We start from the raw sequence: 26,728 nt of genomic DNA on the forward strand, positions 1-26,728 counted from the left end.
ATCACCAAAATTCAAAACCTCTGCTCATCAAGACACCAATAAGAAAATAAAGAAGTAAACAACAACCTGGAACAAAACATTTGTGAAACATATACGGACAAAACACTAGTTTCCAGAAAAAAATTTTTAAAATGCCCACATTCCAATAATATAAAGATAAACAACTCAATTAGAAAATGGCTGTGAGCCTGGGTGGCTCAGTCGGTTAAGGTTAAGCATCTGCCTTCAAGCCTCCTGCAGCTCCCTGCTCAGCGGGGAGTCTGCTTCTCCCTCTCCCTCTGCCCCTCCTCTCACTCATGCTCTTTCTCAAATAAATAAAATCTTTAAGAAAGGTTAGAAAATGGCTAAATGATATGAACAGAGTTCACAAAAGAAGGTATGCCAATAGCCAATAAGCCCATGAGAAAGTGCTCAGTGTTGCCAGAGAAATGCAAATTAAAGCTACAAAGAGATACTACCACATACACACAACACACAAGAATGGCTAAAATTAAAAAGACTAACATCAAATTATGGTGGAGATGTCCAGTAACAGAACTCATGTATAGTTGATGAAAAGTATAAAATGGTACAACTATATTGGAGTGAAGTCTGGAAGTTTCTAAGAAAAAATTCACCTACCTTTATGACCCAACAAATTCTCTCCTAAGTATTTTTCCAAGAAAAATGAAAGCAAATGTCAACAATAACAAAAACAAAAAATGTATAAGAATGTTCATAGCAGTTTTACTCATAAAAGCCAAAAATTGGAAATAGTATAAAGGTACTTTGATAAGGAGAAAAACTGTGGCCTATTCATTCATACAATGAAATATTAGCAATAAAAAGAAACAAGCTATTTACTTGTTTTAACACAGATAAAAAATCTCTAAACTTTATGCTGAAAGAAGCCTTACATAAGAGTACAACTGTATGGTATCATTTATATCAAGTCCTAGAAGAGGCAAACAAATCTTTGGTAGAAAAAATTAGAATATGTGGTTAGGTCTAGGAGGTTAGGGTAGGGATTATCTAGGATGGGGCATAAGGGAAGGTTTTAGGATAACAGCAAGATTTTTTTTTTTTTGGATTATACTAATATAATTAGTATTATATTTGTGAAAATATTTATTTGCCCAAATTCACCTCATATGTACTTAAAATTTAATTGTATGTGAATTTTACCTTGAGAAAAAAATACTGTTAAGAATTACAGAATTCCAGTTAATGATATGCATACTGAAGTACTAGTTGAAAGTGCACTGACGTCTGCAGTTTTCTTTGAAATGCATAAAATGAGATGGACTGATGAAGAGATGAATAGATAAGTAGAAAAACAGGCATAGTAAAATGTTAATGATAAAATCTAGGTGTGGGTACCTAGGAATTCATTGTAAACAATTTTTTTTCCAATTTTTCTGTATGTTTAAATTTCTCCATAACAAAATGCTGGGGGAAAAATAGGCACCATTGTTTTGATGTTGACAGAGTATTACATATTATTTTTTTAATATTTCCTAAGTTCTGGTTTTTTTTCCTTTTTTTTTTTCTATTTCCTAAGTTCTCTATGATGTGCTATAGTCTATAATTTTAAACACTTTTAAAAGAAAGGAAACAAGGGACACCTGGGTGGCTCAGTCAGTTAAGTGTCCAACTCTTAGTTTCGGCTTAGGTCAAGATCTCAGGGTCATGAAATCAAGGCCCAAGTTGAACTTTGTACCAGGCATGGAACCTGCTTTAGATTCTCTCTCTTGACTCCTAACTCTGGGAAATAAACAAGAGGTAGTGAAAGGGGAGGTGGGTGGGGGATGGGGTGACTGGGTGACAGGCACTGAGGGGGGTACTTGATGGGATGAGCACTGGGTGTTATACTATATGTTGGCAAATCGAACTCCAGTAAAGAAAATATACAAAAAAAAAAAAAAAAAAGATTCTCTCTTTTGCTTTCCCTCTGCTCCCCCCCTCCCTCTTTCTCTCTTTCTAAAAAATAAATAAATAAATGGAAACAAATTATATTTATTAAAATCAAATAGAAATTTTTTTCAAAACAAGCTAAAAAATCTCACTTTTGATTCAGTGAAAGTTAAAATATTCACTATTTTAAACCCGCTTTTATTTAAATCACTAAAAGTCTTAAAATATTCAGTGATTTTTAACTAATTAAATGTATTATTAAATTTCCTTGTCTTTTAATGCCTTAACATTAAACTTTTCCTTCTACTCAAAACCTCCCCCATATCATTCTGTGTAATGTATGCTCATTAAAAGTACACCATTTCTTAGACTCTTAATAACTTAGCAGGGCAATATTTCTTAAGAAATTTGAGAGTTGGCCATTTACTTTCAAAAAGGCTTTATCTTTAGATAAGCACAAGCTTTAGGCCAGGTGCTAGTCATTTGTGTCTTGTTAATTTCCAAAACAAACAGAGGAGAGTGCCATGCAATTTCCATTACACACACTTCACCATTAGTACCAGGGTTTATTAGCTTGACACTGCTCCAGGAATAATGGTTTCATTCCTCACTGAAATAATATAATGTGCCACATAACTCAGCAATGCGGAACTTCTGAAAAATGTTGTCATGTTAAACATGGTCATGTTTTTAAAGTCTCCATTGTGCCAAAACAAAGGCCATTTGCTGTAGGGAACTCACTTGGGGCATGGAGAATTCTCACATGGGCCTCAGACTTACCTCATCGCTATGTCATACGATTCCGGGTGAATACAAGTTTGGTCCAAAGGATTTGGCTTCAGCACAACATTCACAGCAGTTTTGTTCTTCTTCTTGCCCTGCTTCTCATTTGTGACCTCAACACCTGCTGAAGATGTCACAGCAACTTCCTGAACTTGACTGGCAGATTCAGTTTGCTGACCACTGTAACCATTTAAAAGAGGCAAGGAATGGGAGGGGAAGGAAGGTTGGGAAGAAAAGAAGTCTTTAAAATGTGCTTATTTCTCTGCCATACAAATACACACAAACAGCACCCACATGCTGACCTTGACTTCACAGAAATTATCATGTATTTATTTAAACACTGTTAATAGAGTTTCCTGTTACTTAAAGCCAAAAACATTCCTGACTCAGCCTGTATAATTGGTATTCTAGGAGAGAACAGAGAAAAATGAAGGAAAGTAAATTAAAAAGAAAAAGGAGAAGGAGAAAGAGAAGACGATTTCCCAGAACTGAAGAGAATTACAAGTTCTTAAAAGAACCTACTGAGTACGAAATAGGATGACTGGAAAAAGACTCAGGTTTGACATATTGTGAGGCAACTTTACAATATGATTCAAGAATCAAGAGAGAAAAATAAAACAGATTACCTCAAAAGGAACTAGAATCAGACTGGCATCAGATTTCTCACTGGTAAACATCAGATGCCAGAACACAGTGAACCAGTATCCTAAGAGTTCTGAGAGAAAATGATTTTGAATTTAGAATTATATACCTCACCAAACTAGCATTCCAAAAGGAAGGCAAATTAAAATCATTTTCAGACATTTAAGGGCTAAAGTACAACCTATATAATATACCTTCTCTGAGAAGAATTTAAGGATATATATATTCCAGCAAAAACAAATTCAACAAAAGTGATAATGTAGACTACAAGAAACAGTGATGGGCAGAGACTATACTAACTTATTAACTGCTAATGAATAATGTAAATATATATAAAGAACAGTCTGAAACTAAAGTTAAAATCCCATGTCATCTTATCATGGGACATATAGTTGAAGGGAAAAAGGCTGGGTAGAGTCCTAAGGTGCCGGTCTTCTCCAGGAGGACAAAGATACCTATTAACCGCAGAGGCTAGTCCAAATGATGCTTAAGGATAATCATCAGAAAAAGACATTCAACTTGAAATCACTAAGGGGAGATAAAAATGAGGTGGGAAAACTAGTTAGCTGAGAAATCCAACAAACAGCATGAAAGGAATTCAGAAAGCATGATGATGAGAAAATATGCAATAGATATAAGATTAACATCAAAAACGGTAATAAATGAATATAAGATTGAACAAAACCATGAAATCTACTGGTCTATAAGAGTTGTATCAGGGATCCCTGGGTGGCGCAGCGGTTTAGCGCCTGCCTTTGGCCCAGGGCGCGATCCTGGAGACCCGGGATCGAATCCCACGTCAGGCTCCCGGTGCATGGAGCCTGCTTCTCCCTCTGCCTGTGTCTCTGCCTCTCTCTCTCTCTCTCTGTGTGACTATCATAAATAAATAAAAAAAAAAAAAAAAAAAGAGTTGTATCAAAATTAAAGGTCACAGAAAGTTTGAAAAAAAAATACTAAGCATACTAAAAAGGCAAAAGCAGCAACATTGCTAACAAACAAAATAGATTTCAAAGCAAAAAACACTCAATGAGATAGCAGTAGTCCATTCTGAATAAAGGTATGATCTATTAAGATTAACAGTCATGAATTTTCAAGTACTTCATTATCAGCTGATAAAACATAAAGTTTTAAAAACAACCCAAATGAAAACAACAATAAAAACCAAACAAAAACAACCCAAATGTTCATCAATAGGGCACTGATTACATTAGATTATGGCCCACCCATAAATTAAATATGATGCAGAGATTATAAATAATGATATACATCTATATGTAATATGTATAAAGAATTCTGAGATCTATTACTGAAATAAATAAAGCAAGTTTCAAATAGTTTAATTAGATAGCAGAATCCCTTCTATATGCATTTTTAAATAATAAACATACAAGTTGATCTAAGTATAAATTTACTATTGGGAAGCAATATATTAGAAACTATTTTGAAGTGACGGTGGCCTTTCATTTTTCATTTTATTCTTTTTTATATTATGTGAATTTTCTAACCAAGTGTTTAAAAAACATATAAACTAAGAAACATGGGATTATTTTATCCTCAATTGTTTTTCATTTCTGTCTTCTAGGTTTTGTTGTCTACTTACAAAAGGCCTCCTAACGTTCCAGTGTTCTGCAAAATTTACCCATGTTTTCTTCTGGGACTTTTACAGTTTCACTCCTTCTATTTAAGTCTATGATCCATCTGGGATTTATTTGGGTATAAGATATGAGGTGGAATTATAGCTTCCCCCATGCGTTCAAATTCCTGCCACTTGTCATAATACCACTTTTTGGATAGTTAATCAATTTTCCTCACTGTTTGAAACTTCTCCTTTATCATAAACTAAATTCTGTCTATGTTTTGAATTTCAGACTCTATTCTCCTCCACTTCTACATCAAAACTAAATGGTTATATAACTCTTTTTTTTTTTTTTATTTTTTTTATTTATGATAGGCACACAGTGAGAGAGAGAGAGAGGCAGAGACACAGGCAGAGGGAGAAGCAGGCTCCATGCACCGGGAGCCCGATGTGGGATTCGATCCCGGGTCTCCAGGATCGCGCCCTGGGCCAAAGGCAGGCGCCAAACCGCTGCGCCACCCAGGGATCCCCGATAACTCTAATTTTATATTATTATTATCCAGCAGGGCTGGTTTTTCCCTTTTAGTCTTTTGCAGAATAAAGATTATTTTTCCATATTATCTTTCTTATAATTTTGTCAAAAGAAAAAAATAATATGAATGAAACAGGTAGCCCCAGAGAAGCAAATACATAAACACCATTTCGGGATGCCTAGGTGGCTCAATTGGTTAAGCAGCCAATCTTGATTTTGGCTCAGGTCATGATCTTGGGGTCCTGGGACTGGGCTCTTATTGGGCTCTGTGCTCAGAGGGGAGTCTGCTGAGGTTTCTCTCTCTCCCTCTGCTCTTTCTCCTACTTGCATTCTTTCTTTCTAAAATAAATAAATAAATCTTTGAAAAAAACCCTATTCTTTCATGACTATAAAATGCTAAGAAGTTTACCCAGTTTCTTTGCTTTTGTACTACCAGGATTAGAAGTTAAGGGCAAGAATTTAGCTCTTAATCTACACAATTATTTTTTGGTCAGTTTTCAGGGAAGAGGGAGTGAGAAGGCCCAACTTCACTTAGAGAAACAGATAAAAGTGGCCATTGTGAAGTCCTCTTTGTCACCTCACCTTGTATAAGTCCTTCCCACTTGTGATGCTCCAATCACACTGGCCTTAGTTTCATTTCCAGAATACACCAAATTTGGTCATGCCTTGGGACCTTGCAGATATACTGTCTGCCTAGAATGCTTTCCTTCCAACTCCTGTGTGCTTAGCTCCCTCATCTCACTCAACATTCGGTTCAAATAACTTTTCAATGAATAACTCATATAAAGCATAATAAACTCATACTGTTCCCCCAAGACAGTGTCACATCTCTCTGTTTTAATTTGTATAACTTACTACATCTGAAACTATTTATTTTACTAGTTTATTTACTGTTTGTCTCACGTATTAAAATGTAACTTCGTGAGAGCAGGAAATCTGTTGATTTGTTCACTACTGGATTCCAGTGCCTAGCAAAGATTGGAGAGTCAACACATGTTGAAGGAATGAACAAATGGACACCTAGGTTTGAAGCCAGTGAGCAGGAGGAGCAACAATAAAGGAGGACGCTGATAAAGAACCCAGAGCACACACTTTACTAATTACCTGCAAAATGTTCGAATATAATCCTGGTTGATTCTGATGAAGCCAGCACACTGTTGGAAAGACTTTGGACCAAGACCTTTCACTTTCTTTAGCTGTTCTCGGTTGATGAAGGGCCCATTTTTCTCTCGCCATTCAATAATATTTTTGGCTCGGTTGGCATTGAGTCCTGCAATATGCCTAGAAAAAATAAACAAAAGGAGTACTGCGGCAGACACAATAGTCCTAAGAGTATTCAAAGAAAAGACCTCATCAGAAAAGTCAATGACATAAAACATCTGCATCATAAAAACAACTGCAATTACATACTGTCATGTGGCTCTAAGTTAATCCAAAAGGGAGTTAAATAAAAAAGACAAAGGGGGATAGAGTAGTCCAAGAGGAGACAAGGACAAGAGAATACAGAATAGTGATAAAACCAGTAGTGGTACTAAGGATGCTGGTAAACTGGTTAACACTAGTATAAGAAAAAGAACTGTTCCCCACATTCTATACTATTCACATTCCTTGTATTTCTGAATCAAGTAATAGTTCTGCTTATTCCTGTGTAGTAGTTTACAAACTGAGTTAGCAGCAAGAGTTACAATAGCTACAGTTGTATTGTATTACTTCTCCCCCCTTTTATCAGCTTGCTCTCATTAAAGACTCAGATGACAGAAAGGAGGTGAACCATGAATGTCATGGTTAGTATAAAAATATAAAAACTATAGTATTAGATAGTTTGCTTGGTATTATTTAAAAAGTTAAAATTTAAGAGATTTTTAACTCTGTCATTGAATTCCATACATGAAATTATGGAATATTTGTAGCTGTGATAGAGAAGCAACACCATAAAATAAACATAAGGGATATTTTTCTGCAATACTAGTCTCAAAGCAAAAGAGTCCAGATCTTTTACAGAGGTCCAGAATTTCATGCTGCATCGGCAGAATCGTGTAGTAAGTGCAAAACTATGAGAGAAAAAAATCATCTCTTCTAAAACCCCAGTAAAACAGGACAGAGTATGTAAGATGTGATTATAGTAAGATAAGGGTTTTGACATGTGACTTGTAGAATCCAGGTAAAAATATGATAACCATACCTTGAACCCTCAGAATTTATCTTTTGGTTACTGCCAGCTTTGACAGATGTATCCACAAGACTGAACCAGTGAAAAATACCTACTCTCATGTGGTGGGAAACAGCTCTTTTCCATGTTAACCTTATTTAAATTCTATTAGCAACACTAATGCACTCAATGGTTACCATATGCTCTTCACTTTAGATTTGCAGTATTAAAAATGATAATGTGAATTGTTACAATTCTTTTCTTAAATTATGTCTTCCCCTCAAACTGATTAGGTAAAGCAATGAACTCATAGATTTTCTATACTTGACAACTTTATACATGTGTCTCCTTATTTTAGCTAAATTTGAACTGAAGAGTCAGTTAAACTTAAGATTCTGTGATCTGCAGCCACAGAACTCTTGTCTTACCTTAACAAAACTTCCGAACAGATGTTAATATCCACTCCCACAAAGCTGACACATTCCTCTACAACACTGTCCAGCGTTGCCTTGAGTAAAGTCTGAGATACGTCGTGCTAAAAAGACAAAGATCAAATGTCGACCAAAGGTGAAGGACACGCAGTTTTAGGGCTATTCCATTATGCACCTATATTACTGGTAGCTGGCAGAGACACAACATAGTAAACTTTTTCATTTTTCTTAAATATACTGTTAGTATGTAATTGAGCTGAACTTAAGGAAGCGGTCTTCTTACTCCCTAAATCACTCATACACCTAGCTTCAATAGAATAGCACCAGTAATTTTTGTTTTCCCAGAATTCCGCCAGGCCATTGGTTCTCAAACCCTAGCTTGCCCTCAAAATCACTGGCAGGGCTTGTTAAAACACAGCCTGCCGGACTCCATATCTAGAGTTTCTGACTCAACAGGTCTAGGATGGGGCCTGAGAATTTGCATTCTAATAAGCTCCCAGGTGATGCTGTTGCTGCTGGTTCCAGGAGCACACTTTGAGACATACTGGTCTCCATCATTCACACAGTGTCTGGTAGTGTTTTCCTGACTTACATGTGTATATTATTCCTTAGTTCTTCTTAAGAGAAGAAAAATGTAAATTATAGTAGAAAACAGTACACTAATACACAGTAAGTCTAATAGTAAATCAAAGTCTCCTGTTTCATCACACTGAAGATATCGTTGCTACTAAGATGCATTATTATTTTATGTACCTATTAAATCATGACACAATGCTTTATTACTTGAAATTTTTATTTTTTAAATATTGAAAGAATTCTTTTGGACTTATTTAGAATTTTCTTAAATCATCTATCAGAGATTAAAAGGAAAATATAAGCAATCTAAACTGGTTAAGGTATTCATAAAATTTCTTCACATTCAGCATTCAACTTTTCTGATCTTTTTTTTTACTCAGTCTTAAATGTCCAAGTGTTGTCCTTTATACTCTGAAGATTGCAGGTAATGCAGCATTTCCTAAAAGAGTAATGTTCTATGGTGTCTGAGATTATCTTTAAAGGTTCCAATGCTCATTCTGTAAGCTTTGATAGTAGTTCTATCTTAATCTTAACAGAAAAAGTACCAATAGGAGATTTTAGACAGCAATAAAACTCCTTAAAGGTCCTTAAATGTTTTATTGTTCAATAGTCTGTTGACTAAAATAATGAAGAGTTTGCAGTTCAGTCATGACTCCAAGATTAACAATCAAGTCCACAGAGAATCCACACCATTATTTGCCATGGGGGCCAACAGCAACTGTAAGATACCATTAATTGTTAAGAAGCATTCTGATTTCAGAGATGTTAAAATGTTAGAAAATGTGCATCTTAGAATTTATATAACACAGTATTTGGAAGTAAATATTTGTTGGCTAACTGAAGCAAGATTACCATGATGAGTACCTCATAATATGCTTGATTTATTCGTAATTCTAAAATTAAAGATCTTCTGATTGTTTTTCCCAGATGTGAAAATACGGGTTAGCATCTTTCTCCATTTGTCTCAAGAAAACAAGGTTAAGTTTGACAACCTGAGGTTCTCAGGAAGACCATATAGTAAATAGAGTCCCCAGGTACTGTGATTATGTTATTATCTTTTAATAATAGTAGAAATTTTTGTTCTGAAAGACTGAAGGGTACAGTAGTACTTTTATATTTCAGAGACAACCTGACTAGTTATCTAGGCCACAGCTAAAAACCACAGACATAATTTTAAAACTCCTACTAAGCAAACATAATCATGAAATGGATCATAAAAACCTAATTAAGACCTTGCTGAGAACTTAATTACTTTAAAAAAAATTTATTACTGAGAGTGGGGGAACAGAGAGAGAGAGAGAGAGAGAGAGAGAACGAGAGAGAGAGAGAGAGAGAGAACGAGAGAGAGAGAGAGAGAGAGAGAGAGAGAGAGAGAAACCCAAGGAGACTGTGCTGAGCATGAAGCCTGACTGGGGGATTAATCTCACAACCCTGATATCAGACTTGATCCCAAACCAGAAGTCGGTTGCTCAACTGGCTGGCTGCACCACCCAGGTGCCTCAAGAACCTAATTACTTTTGATCCACACCACTTAAGAAGCTAGATGGTCTTTTCTTGGTGTAAGTAGATGAGAAGCAGCAAAATGAAAAGGGGGCTTGCAAAAATGAGAGGGTAAGAGATGGTGGACAATGTAGTGGCAAACACAATGATAGCAACAAGAAAAATATCTGAGGAAAGAGACAAAACTATGAAAAAATAGGAAAAACTAAAAGTAATAGTTGGGAGCCATTAGAATAAAGGCAAACAACTCCACATATGTCAAATAACACCAGATGCTTGGGATAGCTAAGTAAGTAGAAAGCAGTTCCTGTAGCTGGACAGTCTTGGTTGCCTATCCCACTTCTAGCCTCCAACCTTCTTTTCCTCCTTCCAAACAAAAAGTCTGTGTTTCATGCATCTACTCCATCTCTGGAAGGCCAGGGTGTTGAGATTTGTACTGTTATGATAATAATAGTACAGTCAGTGGTTTTCAAGCTGAGGGTTGTGACCAATTAGAGAGTCATAAAGTTAATATGGTGGCTTGCCACCAGCATAAAAAAAGTCAAGAAAGAAACAGACCACATCAAGTATGTTGCACATATTCTCAACATGGAATGAACAGTGCAATAAATAATGCACCCAATTGAGAGTATCACGTGAGAAGAATACATAAATTGGCCAGGAACATGTGTTTTGTTCATGGATATCTCATTGGATCTTCTGATAAACAATGGTCACTGAGTGACAGAGAGGCTAAAGAGTAACTTTACAGATTTATGAAGCAACTATCAAAATATGAGAAGTTTCTCCTCTATGGCAAAGTTCTGATTCTTACAACTAAGTTTAGTCACAAATTTTCAGTGTATTTTTCAGAAAGGATGTTCCTGATTATAACATTTTTCAAATTACCAGCAGTTATAATATTTTAACTAAGTCAGCACAAGTTAAACTTAAGAATCATTATAAACTTTTTTTTTTTTAATTTTTATTTATTTATGATAGTCACAGAGAGAGAGAGAGGCAGAGACACAGGCAGAGGGAGAAGCAGGCTCCATGCACCGGGAGCCTGATGTGGGACTTGATCCTGGGTCTCCAGGATCGTGCCCTGGGCCAAAGGCAGGCGCCAAACCGCTGCGCCACCCAGGGATCCCAAGAATCATTATAAACTTTGAGGCACCCCGGTGGCTCAGTCAGTTGAGCATCTATCTGACTCTTGATTTTGACTCAGGTCATGATTGTAGGATGGAGAGATCAAACCCCACACTGGGCTCTGCACTTTGTTTTAGATTCTTTCTAACCTTCTCCCTCTTTACTCCCATCCTACACTCTCTCTCTAATAAATAAATAAATAAATCTTAAAAAAAAAATCATTGTAAGCTTTGAAGAAAAAGAAAGAATAATGAAACAAGCTCATTACCAGATCTGGAAGTGTTAACAGCGACAAAAAGGAGAAAGTACTGACTCTATTCAACCTGACTCGAGGCACATTTTATTATTTATTTATTTATTTATTTATTTATTTATTTATTTATTTATAGATTTTATTTATTCATGAGAGACACACAGAGAGAGAGGCAGAGACACAGGCAGAGGGAGAAGCAGGCCTCATGCAGGAAGCCCGACATGGGACTCGATCCCGGGTCTCCAGGATCATGACCTGGACCGAAGGTGGTGCTAAACTGCTGAGCCACCCAGGCTGCCCTTGAGGCACATTTTAAATAGGAAAAAGAAAGAAAAAAACCTCTAAGACTTTAATATGAACTTGATTTTAAAACAATTTACAAATACACAAAATAATTAAAATGTTTGACTTCAGATGTTATTATTGATAGTAATGTTCTTGTAGATGACAGTATAAAACGTGCAAAATTAAAAACCAAGCAAAAACACTTGGAACATCCCTACCAAAATGGCTAAAATGCAAAACATGGAAAATAGCAAGTATTGATAAGGATGTAAAGCAACTGGAATGCTCAAAATATCAGGATGATAAATGTTATTTTAGGTCAGATATGTAAGGCAAGGGATGGCAGTTTTATGGCAGACTTTTTTGTATAGTTTAAATATAACTTCAAAAAATATAACTGAATCATATGTATTTATACAATGTAAAAATGCATTCTTGTTCAACATAAACTGCAAAGAAATAAAAATGGACAAATTCCTAGAAACACAGTAATCTCCAAAATGGGCTCAAGAAGAAATAAAATCTGAATAGACTTTTAACAAGAGATTCAATCAGTAACCAAAAATCTCCCAATAAAGAAAAGAGGGTTAAAGAGTAACTTAACCATAGACTCTTACAAAGAGCTGGATCTTTTCTTTTTTTCATTCAAATATGACTACTAGAGCTAGGGTAAGCACCGTATCAGTGACTAGGCCTAGCTTGAGGACAAAGCTGACTCACTGAGGATGGCAGGTGGCACACATGGCCAGATTTAGTTCTTCAGGATACTCTTGAGATTTTGTATTAGCCAGTTCTGAACTCACCCTTTCTCTGACCTTCCTGTAATGAAATGTCTTTACTATTTAATAAAGAATAATAAATTTACTTATTGTTCAAGCTACTTGGAATTGAGATCTCTGATGTTTTTCTAACCACAGCAGTTATTTTATCAAGAGACTCAAGGTCTAGTGGAAAGACAGACAATAAAAACAACCGACAATAACCTTACTAACAAAAACCCTTGAGAGTTTACAGTCAAGGAATTGTTATAAGGCTTTAAAATATTATCTAATTTAATCTTTACAATAATTGTACAAAATGTACATATAATGTAGCATCTTTATATGTAATAATTTATTCTACAGAAATAGGTATGTGCAAGGTATGGCATGTGTACGTGCGTGTGTGCGTGCGTGCATGATCTAAAATTATATTCAGAGGGGACTGATAAAAATAAATCATGAAACAGTCACCAATGTGAACTATTATTATGAAGTCATTAAATGTATAAGTTAGAACAGCTATTTTACCAAAATGCCATGCAAGATAGAAGGTCCAAGATATCCTATGGAGTTCAAGTATTTTTAAATTCTTCTAGCAGATAGACTTAATATAAGAAAAATTTCTGCAAGAACTGCTGTGATTCTGAATTTTGCCTACATTCTTCCTCAACTTTTTGCTTAGTACTTGATAGTACTAAAGAGTTAACACCATTTTCTAAAAGTACAAATTGCCTATGTTTAGGGGAGGAAATAATGAATAAATTTCCATATTGTCCCCATAATAATGTCTTTGGCATTAAAGCGGAGGCATTGATTTTGCCATGCTGGAAACATTTTCTAAGCAACTATTATGTGCCAGGCACTGTGCTAGCTGTGCTGGGTGTTGAGAGTATGGGAAAAAGCATAGGAAGCATATGTCTTTTAGAAGCCCAGTTTACATCTGCTTAAAGCTGAGATGACATGCACCACCCTCTTGGCAGTCATGAGTAGAAGAGGCAAGAGGACCCCAGGACTGACTGTGCTTGCTAATTGTCAAGGACTTGATGCCAGAAAGATGAATTGCTCCATTTTTTAAAAAGTTATCTAACTCTGAATTTTTGGACAAGTTATTTGAATTGTATAAACAGTCTGTTTCAAATTCAAAGAAATATTGTTTGGGCCATTACATTTTTACCTAAAATTTATGAGATTTTTAAAAAGGAATATAAGCACTTATTCATGCTAGTCAGCTTTTTTGAGGTCAGAATCCACATTTTTATTATTACTCTACCACAAACTTCTGAAGAATTGCTGATCCAAACTGCTCTCTTTTCTTTTTTTTTTGTCCTGAAGCACTAAAATTATCTCACAACTATTTAAAAAAATCCTTCCAGATGAAACTGTGTCTGTGGACTATAGCTTCTACAGCAATGAAACTGCACTCTGCATATTCCATGTTAAACTTTAAATTTATTCCCAAGTGGCTTCCCCATGAAATATTCTTATTTTCTTTAGAAATTATCATTCACTCATGGCTCTTCCTGTCCTTTTCTATTGTGAAAATACAAAATGCATTTAGAAATTAAAGATGCAAAAAAGCTGTAAGGGGAAAGCCTAGCCAACTTCAAATAATATAAATTGATTGCCTTATCTTGCATCTACTTTTCTTTGACATCTAACAGTTTATTTTTATTTTATTATTTTTTTAATTTTTAAAGATTTTATTTATTCATGACAGACACAGAGAGAGAGAGAGGCAGAGACACAGGCAGAGGGAGAAGCAGGCTCCATGCAGGGAGCCTGCTCTGGGACCCCATCCCGGGTCTCCAGGATCATACCCTGGACTGAAGGCGGCGCTAAACCACTGGGCCACTGGGGCTGCCCGACAGGTTTTTTTTTTTTTTTTTTTTTTTTTTTAAGATTTTATTGATTTCACAGAAGAGAGAGAGAGACAGAGAGAGACAGAGAGAGAGAGAACAAGCAGGGAGAGCGGCAGGCAGAGGGAGAAGCAGGTTCCCTGCTGATCAGGGAGCACAATGAGGTACTCGATCCCAGGACTCTGGGATCATGACCTCAGTGTCAAAGGCAGATGCTTAACCAAATGAGTCACCCAGGGACCCCAATTTGACAGCTTAAAAGAATAATCTAGGGGTGTGTGTGTTAGATGACCCACGAAAGACAGAGCTGATAGAAGAATGGAAACATTTCAGAGAACAATATGTGCGGAAGAGTAGCTCCTCCTCTACATCTTCAAATCCAGTACACACTATATTTCCTTTAAAGACTAAGATTATGTTCAGCACCATAGAAATATCATATTCAACTTTCTAAAAACCTATGTGCGCTACCTCTACTAGATCACAGATATTTATAGTAATGAGACAAATACTCTTGATAAATTTAGGGGATCCCTGGGTGGCTCAGCAGTTTAGAGCCTGCCTTCTGCCTGGGGTGTGGTCCTGGAGTCTCAGGATCGGGTCCGAGTTGGGCTCCCTGCGTGGAGCCTGCTTCTTCCTCTGCCTGTGTCTCTACCTCTCTCCCTCTCTCTCTCTTTCTCTGTGTCTCTCACGAACAGATAAATCTTAAAAAAAAACTTTAAAATATTTCTTCATAAACATTCTTTTAAAAATAAATATTTTTAACACTAGCAGAATATTTTTATTTTTAAAATGAATAAATTATACAATTATATAATTTATACAACGAACAATTCATTGTGCTTTTGGGGCTCTGGGAATTAAGATGGCAAAGGCCATTAGTCTATTGGCACTGGAGGGATTTTTTCAGATCTGGAAACATAAAGCATGGCCAGCGGTCTTAAGAGGGGGAAAAAACCTGGAAAGAGATTCTCTCTGTAAACCCTCCTCCTCTAATTGATTAACTGGAAGGTTATGTTGAACTGAGTGCTAACTCAGTATTTAGGCACCCAGTTGGCGTTAACTTACACTATTTAATGTAAACCAATTTATTTAAGCCAACTTGACAGAAAGATCCCAGGGACAATGCCAGTCTTCTTTGTTTTGCACAAGACAAATGGAAACTAATTTTTAAAACTCAATCTTCTACTCTGAGTCTGGGGCTGGAGTAGCCCCACTCCTAAGGCACAGCTCTTCTGGGGACCTCAAAGGAGTACCTACAGTTGTTCAGAGGTTTTCCCACTCTGGATGGCCAGATCTCCTTTGTTTCCAGGGCACTGTATGACATCTGGAATCTCCATTCAGCTCACAAATCTCCAGCAACTTTTCTGTGATAGGCCTTATGGAGCCTTTGACTACATATATGCACCTTACTATCTGTTCAAAACATTTTGGAAAACAACCAACCAACCAATAAGGCTTCTACTTTTACCTATAATCGAGTAATTGGTACCAGAGTATTTTCCCCACCACAAACAACTATACAGCCGGGCATGATATATTTGGCAACTAATTTTAGACTTTAGACAATAGTGTTGGACTATGATTCTAGAGAGAGGGCAATTACGTGAGATGAGTCCCACAATTGCCCACCGTCTATCTGAAGACACTCTGCAGACTGTGGCACAGGGAGGTGGCCAACAGAACCCTGCTATCTCACTGAGTTGGGGAAGCAAAGATTAGAGTACAGCTGAAGTAACTGGAATTTTAAGAGTGGGATAACAGAGAGAATGGAGCTTTGAAGAGCAGATCTCCAGAAACTTGCACAAGACTCTGAAAGTATGTAAAGCTGCATAAACCCAGGGCACCAGGACGAGACTCTACAACATCGGGCAGAAAACAGCTGCCTGGGAGTTTGGGGCCATAGAGAGATTCCTGAACATGTGCAGAGATGGGAGACATACAATGTACCCACCAGCCACAGTGGGGAGACCTCAGTGAATACCCAGATATGCCACGATACCCCAGAAAGGACAGGCCTTAAAAGTGGGGCTATTCTAGTCAAGCAGTAGAGGCAATTCTACATCCATTCTAACAAAGTTGATTAAATAATCCTTTCCACAATGGTTCATTGGTGTACTCTACCAAACATTTGAGGAAGAAAATATACAAATTCTCTACAATCTCTTTCAGAAGACAGAAGTAGCTTTATTCATACAGATCTTCCTTGGTTTATGATGGGGTTACATCCCAAAAAGCCCACTGGAAGTTGAAAATATCATTAAGTTGAAAGTGCATTTAATACAACTAACCTATTAAACATGATAGCTTCATCCAGCTTACCTTAAACATGTTCAGAACACTTAACATTAGCCTACAGCTGGGCAAAATCATCTAACACAAAGATTATTTTGTAATAAAGGATTAAATATCTCCTATAATTCATTGTATACTGCCCTGAAAATAAAAACCGGAATGGTTGTATGGGTACAGAATGGTTGTAAGCATCACTTGTTTACCCTCATGCTCACATTGCTAACTGAGAGCTGTGGCTTGCTGTAGCATCACGAGAGAGTATCATACCATATATTACCTACAGCCCAGGAAAAGATGAAAACTCAAATTCAAATTATGGCTTCTACTGAACATGTATTGCTTTCATATCACCTTAAAGTTGAAAAATCATAAGTCAAACCACTGTAAGTAGGGGACTCTGTCAAAACTGGAAAGCAACCAAGATATTCTTCAGGAGGTGAATGGATAAATAAACTGACATAAATATTCCAGGCAATGGAATATTATTCAGTGCTAAAGAGAAAAGCACCATCAAGCCATGAACAGATATGGAGGAACCTTAAATGCATATTACTGTGTGAAAGAAGCCAATTTAAAAAGGCTACACATTGTATGCTTCCACCTCTATTAAATTATGGAAAAGGTAAAACTATGGAGATATTATAAAGATCAGTGATTGCCAGGGAAGGAAGGAGTTATCAGCACAGCAGAAGGATTTTTAGGGCAATAAAACTGTTTTGTATACTATAGTGGTGGATACACGTCATTATATAGTTGTCAAGACCCACAGAATGTACAATATCAAGAGAAAAGCTTCATATAAACTATGGACTGTGGGAGATATTAATGTGTCAATTTTAACAAATGTACCACTCTGGTGCAGGAAGATGATAGTAAGGAAGACTGTGAACTATGAAAACTGTCTTTCCATTCAATTTTAGTATAAACCTAAAAGCTGTTCTAGAAATAAAGTTTTTAAAAAGTTTAAAGTTTATTGAAAAAAAAAAAAAACACCACTCCTTACAAGATTCAATCTGATCTGACACAAAATTAACTGATTTGGAATAAAATTCAACACTATTTAAAAGGCGACAACAAAATTTGCAATCTCAACATCACAATATCCATCATACAATAAAAAATGACCAGACATACAATGAAGCAACCAAATATATCCCATAACAGAATGGGGGTGGAGAATCATCAATAAATAGAAACCAACCTAGGATTAAACCCAGATGTTAAAAACAGCAGATAAGAACTTTCATGCAGCTCCAAGATGTACAGGAAATACAATCATAAATGAACAGATGGGAAATAGCAGAAGATAAATGGAAACTATAGTAAACAACCAAATGGAAATTCCAGATCTGAGGATATAGTATCTGAAATGAAAAATTTACTCGATAGGTTTAATAGCAGACTGTAGATGAACAAAAAAAAAAAAGGTCAGTGAACATGAAGAGCGATCAACAGAAATTATCCTATCTGAACAGAGATAAAATTGAGGTGGGGGTGGTGGTTGTGGGAAAGAGAGCCTTCATGACCTTTGTGACAGTATCAAAACATTTAAATGTGTGTAACTGGAGAAGAAGAGAAAATAGGTTATAAATATTTGAAAAAGTCATGATCAAAATTCCCTAAATATTTTGTAAAACGGAATTTATAGATCCAAGAAGCTCAGTGAAGAATCTCAAGGGTAAATGTGAAGAAAACCACATCTATGGATACTATAGTCAAACTGTTAGAAAACAAAGATAAAGAGAAAATTGTAAAAGCAGACAGAAGAACACATTGCATAGGGAGGAACAACAGGAGAATGGCTAATTTCTTATCAGAAACAAGAGAACCCAGGAGACAAAGAAATGACATCTTTAAAGTGCTGCATTAAAAAACAAAACTCAAGGGCACCTGGTGGCTCAATGCATGATCTTAAGGTCCTGCAATCAAGCCCAGGATTGGGCTCCGTGCTCAGCAAGAAGTCTGGTTGTCCATCTCCCTCTCCCTCTGTTCCAGAACAACCCTCCCCCCCCCACTTGTGCTGGCTTTCTCTGTCTTTTTCAAATTAATAATCTTAAAAAACAAAACTCAAAATTAAAAACATCAAATTCTGTATCTTTCAAAGAAAAATGAAAAATTAAGGCATTTTAAGGTAAATGATAACTTACTGCCAGCAGACCTGCATTACAAAAAAAGTTAAAGGAAATTTTACAAGCTAAGGAAAATTGATACCAGATGGTAAATATAAATATATAATCGAGTATGTTCTAATTTAACTTAAAAGACATATGACCATTTAAAGCAAAAATTATTGCACACTTTGGGATGCTATAATCATCACAAAGAATGAAACACAAAGAATGAAGGGGGGTGAGGTAGTATGATATTAACTTTAAGTAGACTGTGAAAAGAATATAAATTATAATCACTGTAGTAACCATTTAAAAAAAAAAGGCCAAGAGTGCAGGTAAAAGTAAAAAAGAATTAAAATAGAAAACTAAAAATCATTTGATTTTCTGTTAAAATATAGCAGAAGAGATGTTGAAAACAGATGAGACATATAGAAAACAAGTAGTAAAATTATAAACTTTAATTCAATCATATTAGTACACTAAATGTTAATGAAGTATATGCTTCTATTAAAAGGCAAAGATTGTCAATCAAGATGTAACTTACGTTGTCAACAAGAGATACACAGTAAATATAAAGAAGCAAATGTTGGAAGTAAAAGGATAGAAAAGATAACAGCATGCACACATTAGGACTACAAAGATTAGAGTGGATACATTAATATTAGACAAGAAAGACTTCAACACAAAATGCTTATTACCTAATTATAGAGCTTCAAAATACCTGGAGCAAATCAATTGCTAAGTGTTTAACTATGGGAAAATTTTAAATACGCTCTCCCAAACCTTGTACAAAATGTTCATGGCAGTTTTATTCATTAACAGAAAACAAAACAAAACCAAAAAATCTAAGAGTAGTTCAGGTGTCCATTAATAAGAGAATGTATTAAAAACATAGTATGTTCATACTATGGAATACTATTCTGCAACAAAACGAATAAACTACTGATACACGCAAAAACATTCACACCGGTTAGGCTGATTGGAAGAACTGGGTGCAATGGACTACACATTGTGTAATTCCATTTATGTAAAATTCTAGAACAGACAAAAGTCATTGTGTGGTGCAAACATCCGGGTGTGTGGGAACAAACAGGAATAAATTTTCTGGGATGACAGAAATGTTCTACATCTTGATATATGTGAGTTACACATTTGTCAAAACTTATTGCACTGTATCACTTAACCCTTTTCTGTATGTAGATTATAAGAAAAAAGAAAAACGAAAAAGAAAAGAGAACTGCAAATAAATAAAAATCCGACCTAAGTTTCTGAATCATTAAGCTGGGAACAGTTAAAAATGCCTGTAACTACAGATCTGTATCAGGATTCACAGCTCTGAAGCAGGTGGCAGGGATACAAAATATAGACCACTCCTGGTTTTTGTTCCTTGGAATCTGATGGTAGATGTTCTCCTCAGTTGTCTCACCTCCTAAACCTAAAAGATAATTCTTTTTTTGTACAAAGTAATTTGCAAGCTTAGAATCATTGTCAGCATAGCTTCAGTGGACCACATAGGAACTTAATGACAAATGCATGCATGCAGTTAGATGGCACAAACTTACTAGTTAGCTGCTCATTAGTTCCCATTCCATAATTAACATAAAATATTGATCCTGTCTTAAAAAGTTTCCCATAATGATCAAAATTTAAACATAATATTTAACATCTTTATGAATTATGAAGCTAAAAAATGAGTCTTTGCTATCATACTAGTCCAGTGTTAAAATTTTAATCTAGTCTGGCTTTCATTTTGTCTTCTAGTAGGTGCTCTTATGTCCCCTAGTGGATACAGGTCGATATGGTACAGGAAAGATAAGGGTAATACTAGCTAAGGAAAGGTCCATAAATCCTAAATGCCTGCCTTGCCCACATGCTTTTCCAAACCAATGTCTCACACTACCCAATTTACCATAAAAAAGAAAAACATTAACACATCTGAACTGGACCACACCTATCTGCCCCTTGTGTGGTCACCTATAGGGCTTGAGCTAAAATATAATCCTGGTTTATGACATACACACGAACAAATGCATACCAATTAGCTAGACATTTTGACCTGACATAATACAAAGAAGTCGGCATTTCCACCATAAATCTCTATTTTTAAAGATTTATAGCTTAGTCATAAAAGTAGACTTTAGAAAAATTTAGGGTGCAAAGATTTAGCCACAAGAGAGAAATTTCCCTTCTAATAAATTAAAAGTAAAACAGCATGTAGAAAATCTGATCTGAAACTCCTGTGTGTTTGTGTGTGTAATAAAGAAAAAGAGATCTCTGTGCACAGAAATTTTGACAGCCTATTGTTTAAATTGTTAGGGGGGGCCAGGAGTTAAAGATAAAAGAGGGATATAACGCAAAGTAATAAAAAAGTATTTTTCCTCCCCAAACTGAAGTAACTAGGTTCCTTGTCAATATTTCCAGCAAGAAGTTCTAGACACATTTTGTCTCCTCAAATTCACATACATAAACTTATAGGCAGCCACACATGCAGACATATATGAATTGGCTTCCAGTTCATTAATATTATGGATAGTAAAATTTTCCCAATTAAACCTGAGGCTAACACCAGCACAGGATCCATTCATGTATTTCCACAGGGGTAAAGCATTAATATGGTAAGGCAAGGTTCCCTTTTGTTTGCATGTCCCCTGTCTCTGCATGACAGTGGTTAAGGAGGCCAGGAGCTCCAAAGGATCTGAAATAATCACTCTGCACCCAACCTTCTACAGTGGGAGTAAAGACAAGGCACCCAAACTCCATCCTCCACACCACTTTTATCCCCATTTCCTATTTTATTTTTATCTAGAGTACTTCTTATGATCTACTACACACAGGTTTGTTGTGTGTGTTTAGTATATATATGTAATATATATGTATTTCATTCATTGCTGTTTCCTGGCACACAGTAGGAGTTCAATCCTACTACTGTTTTAGTTTGGATTTCCTTGATTACTGGTTTAGTTGAAGATTTGTGTGTTTACTAACCAGTGAGACTTTTCTCTGTATTCCCACTTCCTAATGCTATGCTCCTTGAGGGAGAACTCAATAAATTACAACTGAATTGCATAATGGAAGGAACAACCAAGAGCCAATTTCTGACAATTCTGCTTCTAAATTCTTTTGGCTGAAGCTGGGAATTTGGTTTAAGAAAAGAGTTGCCTTAAAATAAAAGGAGATACCAGTGACAAGGGATTGGTTGAGGACACTACAGCAGTACAAACCAAATTCCTATCGTGGGGAAACTGTTCTAGCAGGTACCAACCTAGCACACTCAGACAGTGAAATCTGAAAGTGAAATCTGAGATACCATGACATGGTAAGACTGACCAAAGTCATAAGGTCCCTCACTCCAAGCCACCAAATACCCTGGTGAACAGTTTCTGGTAGGTTTCTAGGTCAAAAAGAGTTCTTAATTCAGACCTCAGTCATAGACTCATCCCTGAGGCTATTAATTAGAAAAGCTTAAGTCTTTCTTTTCTTGGAAATTGAACATAAGCTAAAGTACAGCATCCTGTCACACAATAAAAGGAGACCAAAGAACCTGGGAGATTTGACCCAGAAAGTAAAGAAATCCATAGAAAGAAAGTCCTGAGTTGCCAGCTTGCAGGTCAAGATTTGTGAGACTCAGTCATAGGTCAATCTCATAACCAGCATGACCGAAAAGTAGTTTAGGCACCTCTACCAGAAAGTTCAAAGAGCATACCTCGAAATAGGTACATACCTTGATACAACTAATGGGTTTGGGGGAAGAAATATTTTTAATAGGAAAAGATGTTATATTTACACATAATTGTTTCCTTAAGGCTCATGCAGTATAAGGACTCATTTTCCCCCAAATATCTCTGTGGGTCATGGTAGAATTGGGTAAAACCAAACCCATCTGACCCAAAAATAACTGGGCCATGGATAAGGGTTAGGTCACAGAGTCAAAGAAAATACAAATTGGAGAACTCTAGAAGTTAGAAGAGGGATATAGATGTTACCAAGGAAAGAATTCTAGGACTAAACATTGGTCCTTATAGGATCAGCTATGTAAGCAGGATCAGAGCACAAGTCCTAGTATTCATTCCTCAAACCACTAAGGGGAATACTAAGGTAGAGTACACCTCACTTTAGAACTGACAGTTTATTTTTAAATAAATTTGTTTTATAGTGAATTAACAATTTCTATTTTTTCTATATGAATTTTGCTACCTTCTTTATGTCTCTCCCTTTTTATAAGATTCTAGCAAAACTTCTTTCCTTCTCTTTAAGGCAGGAGTATCTCTTGGTTGTAAGAGGTGGTTTATAACTAACACATACTATTCTGAATGGAAAATTTCAAGAGGCAACCAAAGATTCTCATCCTAATGCAAAGAAGTAGTAAGTTTCATCCTTTTTAAAAGTCACCATCCAGGTCACACTTAGGGAAATTGACACTTTTTCATTAATTACTGTGGCAGACAGACCTTAAGGGGACCCCTTCTGGTGTTCACTCCTTATATTATCTTCCTGTGAGTGCGAGCAAGTCCTGTAACTTGCTTCTAAACAGTGGAATATGACATTTGTGACAGGATGTCACTCTCATGATCAGGGTAGATAACAGGGGAAAGGTGATTCTCCTAAATTCTTGATGAAGTAAGCAGTCATGTTAAAGAAGCATGTGTGGCAATGTGTGGCAAGGAACTGTGGGTGGCCTCTTAAGCCTGAAAGAGGTCTCCAGTCAGTAGCCAGCAAAAAGCTGGAGCCCTCAGTCATGAGGCCAGGAAATGAATTCTGCCAACAATCTGAATGAGCTTGAAAGTGAAGCTGGAAGTGCCTTGAACAGATTCAAAAGCAAGGAAATAATAAATAAACTTTTTAATGCTTATAAAAATTTATTCATTTATTCATTCAATGAATGTTATAAATATGTACTGAGTGTCTGCTTTGTACCTGGCTTTATTTTGATTAATAGGATTACAGCAGCAAACAGACAGGACGCACAATTAAATAAACAAATAAAAATTATAATGTGATAAATGCTATAAAGGAAATAAACAGAGTAACATGATAGTCACAAGGAATGGAGGTGGCTACCTGAGTGACTTGTAATTGATTCTTTGAAGAAATACATTAAAGCTGACACTTTAAGAATGAGAAGGAGTCAGCCATGCAAAGAGCCAGAGAAAGAACATTTCTAGGCCGAAAAAAGCAAATGCAAAAGTCCTAAGAGGGGAATGAGCTACAATATTCACAAAAGTGAAAGTAGGGAGTGTGGCCAGGATGTAATGGGTAAAGGAAAAACAGTCAGAGATAAGGCAGACAAGCATCTGACAGGTCCACAGCAAAGTGTTTGAATTTTATTCGTACTACAATGGGGATAGAGACAGGATCTAACACACATTTTCAAAAAACTGTACTGTAGAAAATGGACTGAAAACAGACAAAAGTGGAAACACGGAGTCCTGGGAAGAGACTTTTTCAGCATATCATAAGAGAGATGACAGTTGTCTAGAGTCAAGTGGTAGGGTGGAAAAAAAGGAGACACAGTCAATTTTTAGAAATAATGAAGCAAGAAGAAGGATCAAGAATTTTAATCAAAGTAAATTTTTAATGAGACAGGTTTGTGACTCTACTAATTCAGTGGAGATAGTGATGTCATCAATCGAAATAGGGAAGGATGGCAGGGAATCATTTAATGGTTTTCATTTTAAATTTGGGGGAGGCAAGGAGAGTTAGGAGACAGAGGTCAAGCGTTCTTCTCTAGACAAATCTGTTAGACTTCCAAACTGAAAGGTCAGGTTGGCAATTGGATATATGGAGTCTGGAGTTAAGGGAACAGATGTGTGGGGAAGCATTCTAGATATGAACATAATGAACATCTAAAACCTAGGATGGGAGGCAGAGTGTAGGGAGTGGATCCAGCAGCATCAAGGGATAGAATTAGAAATGTGCATATTTGAAGCAGCTACATAAATGAAAAACTGAATATAATTCTTTTGCAGTTGCTATTTACAAATAATTCTGAAATTCATCTAAAAAAAAAAAAAGGTGATAACTACCACCACCTGGCTTATACTGAGTGTTGCCTCCAGAATCCTTTTTATGAACATCCAGTAAATTTCACTGGATGAGATGCTTAAGCTTTAATGAAAGATACTCCATAGGTATGTCTGTGACAAAGCTGACTTTTCAAATGAGAATTCATAATTTGGTGCAGTTATTACCACGCAGGGGCAAAATACAAATGGTATTTTGTATTTGGAGAAGCTATATTAAGCTTTATGTTATATTAAATTCCTTAAGATCCCTGTACAAGAAAATCCATTTTGCCATAGTAACACCAGAAAACATTTATATTGGGTGCTAATAAGTGTCTGGAATTTATAATGCTAACTTAATTCATCTTCACAACGTTGTGGTTGTTATTATTGTTATATTATTACCTCCATTTTGTGTAAGAGTAAACAGGCACAGAATGGTTAAGTGAGTTGCCAAGGTCATACTGCCAGGGTGCTGCTGAATACAAAGGGTCTATCTCTGGAGCTTAAGCTTTTAAAGACCATAGATGACCCTCTGTTTCTCATAAGTAAAGTAATATCGTTTGATCTAGCAATGCTAAGTTAACTCTCTTGCTTGGGTTGCGAAGAAAACCCACTGACTTTACCTATTTGATTTTTTAAGCAGAAGTTTTATAACAACCAGGAACATTTTTTTTTTTTTTTACAAGATTTTCTATTCATTCATTAAGGCTTACCAGGACAAAAAATGTTCTGACAAAAATAGGTATGCTTTAAAAAATTCTGTATCACCTTGCTCTTACCACAAATCTTAAGTAAATGGTAACAGTGTCTATGCAATGACCAAAAAAAAAAAACAAAAACAAAAACAAAAAACTGAAGAAACTGTGCTTTGACAGGGCACTAGTCTTTTTCTCTTATGAAACTATAATTTACTTTCTCCTGTTCCCTTTCCCTCTAATTTTTCTATACTTCTGTCAATAAGAAGGATCAATTACAGCATTTTATTTGACACACTGAATATAATTATGATTTGCCACCTAACCGGCTCAGCTATGAGTGACAGATTTTTTTTCTCAAAGTAAACTTGACTGACTGCTCTGGGACATTTCTATTCCTTGATGGTTCCTTCACGGCAGCAGAACAGTACAGATGGAGGTCAGGACATAAGTGTGTACCTGTCTGAGTCAGAGGGACAGGAGGATGTCCCCTCTACTGGCAGTTTTCCTTCTTCTCCTTTTGGGCAACTACTAGGCTGATGAAGTTCTAATTTGGATTTTAAATAACTGCATTTTTAAAAATGGGAAATGCAAAGTTTTTATGGTTACCTCTCTTTTTTCAGCAAATAGTGTAGGAGAGAAGAATGATGTCCAAACGACTTCAGGACCTAACCGCCACCCCCTTGCCTTTCTCCTCAGTAAACTGTATTCCCGCATTAGACTACATTCTAACAGAAAACCTTCTATGCCAATAAATTCTCAACATTTTAGGAATGGAAAGGCTTATGGGAGATCATATAGTATAACCTTTCAATTCACAGGTGAGAACATCTAAACACAGAGCAACTGGCTAGAGTGACTAAAGTTAATATAGTCTTCATGTGCTGCCATCCCGTCTACCATGAGCATGAAATACTACCTGAGTTTCCTCAGTTTGGTTTTTCTACAGCCACATTTCAAAAGACAACAAATTTTCTTTCATTCAAGCAAACACCTGAGGGCACAAAAGAAGGTAAACTTAAAAATTACTACCTGAAATATAGTATGATGAAGGATGCTGGTTCCCAAATGTCAGTTCATGACAAACTTTTCAGTGGTCAATAGCAAAGTGAGAAAAAGAACAATGTCAAACTTTTTCAACAAGATAAATTTATTCAATTTAAACAACTGTCCTTTACTATATAATTATGACATTCCTACTATTTTGGTGCTAAAGCAGTCCTTTTATTTTCCCCTGTGATAGACATATATACATAC

The 26,728-nt window shown here is 36.1% G+C and overlaps 1 protein-coding gene across 1 annotated transcript in view; it reads right to left on the minus strand.

Moving 5' to 3' along the window:
• SRBD1 (S1 RNA binding domain 1) overlaps positions 1–26,728 on the minus strand; it is a 189,748-nt gene that overhangs the window by 21,802 nt on the left and 141,218 nt on the right. The window contains exons 17-19 of the mRNA XM_038551198.1: positions 8,004–8,110; positions 6,531–6,707; positions 2,674–2,856 (exon numbers count right to left, since the gene is read on the minus strand). Of these exons, the coding sequence (XP_038407126.1) occupies positions 2,674–2,856; positions 6,531–6,707; positions 8,004–8,110 (467 nt within the window). The remainder of the gene's footprint in view (positions 1–2,673; positions 2,857–6,530; positions 6,708–8,003; positions 8,111–26,728) is intronic.

The sequence above is a fragment of the Canis lupus genome, chromosome 10 (genome assembly GCF_011100685.1).
Source record: "Canis lupus familiaris isolate Mischka breed German Shepherd chromosome 10, alternate assembly UU_Cfam_GSD_1.0, whole genome shotgun sequence".
NCBI lineage: Eukaryota > Metazoa > Chordata > Mammalia > Carnivora > Canidae > Canis > Canis lupus.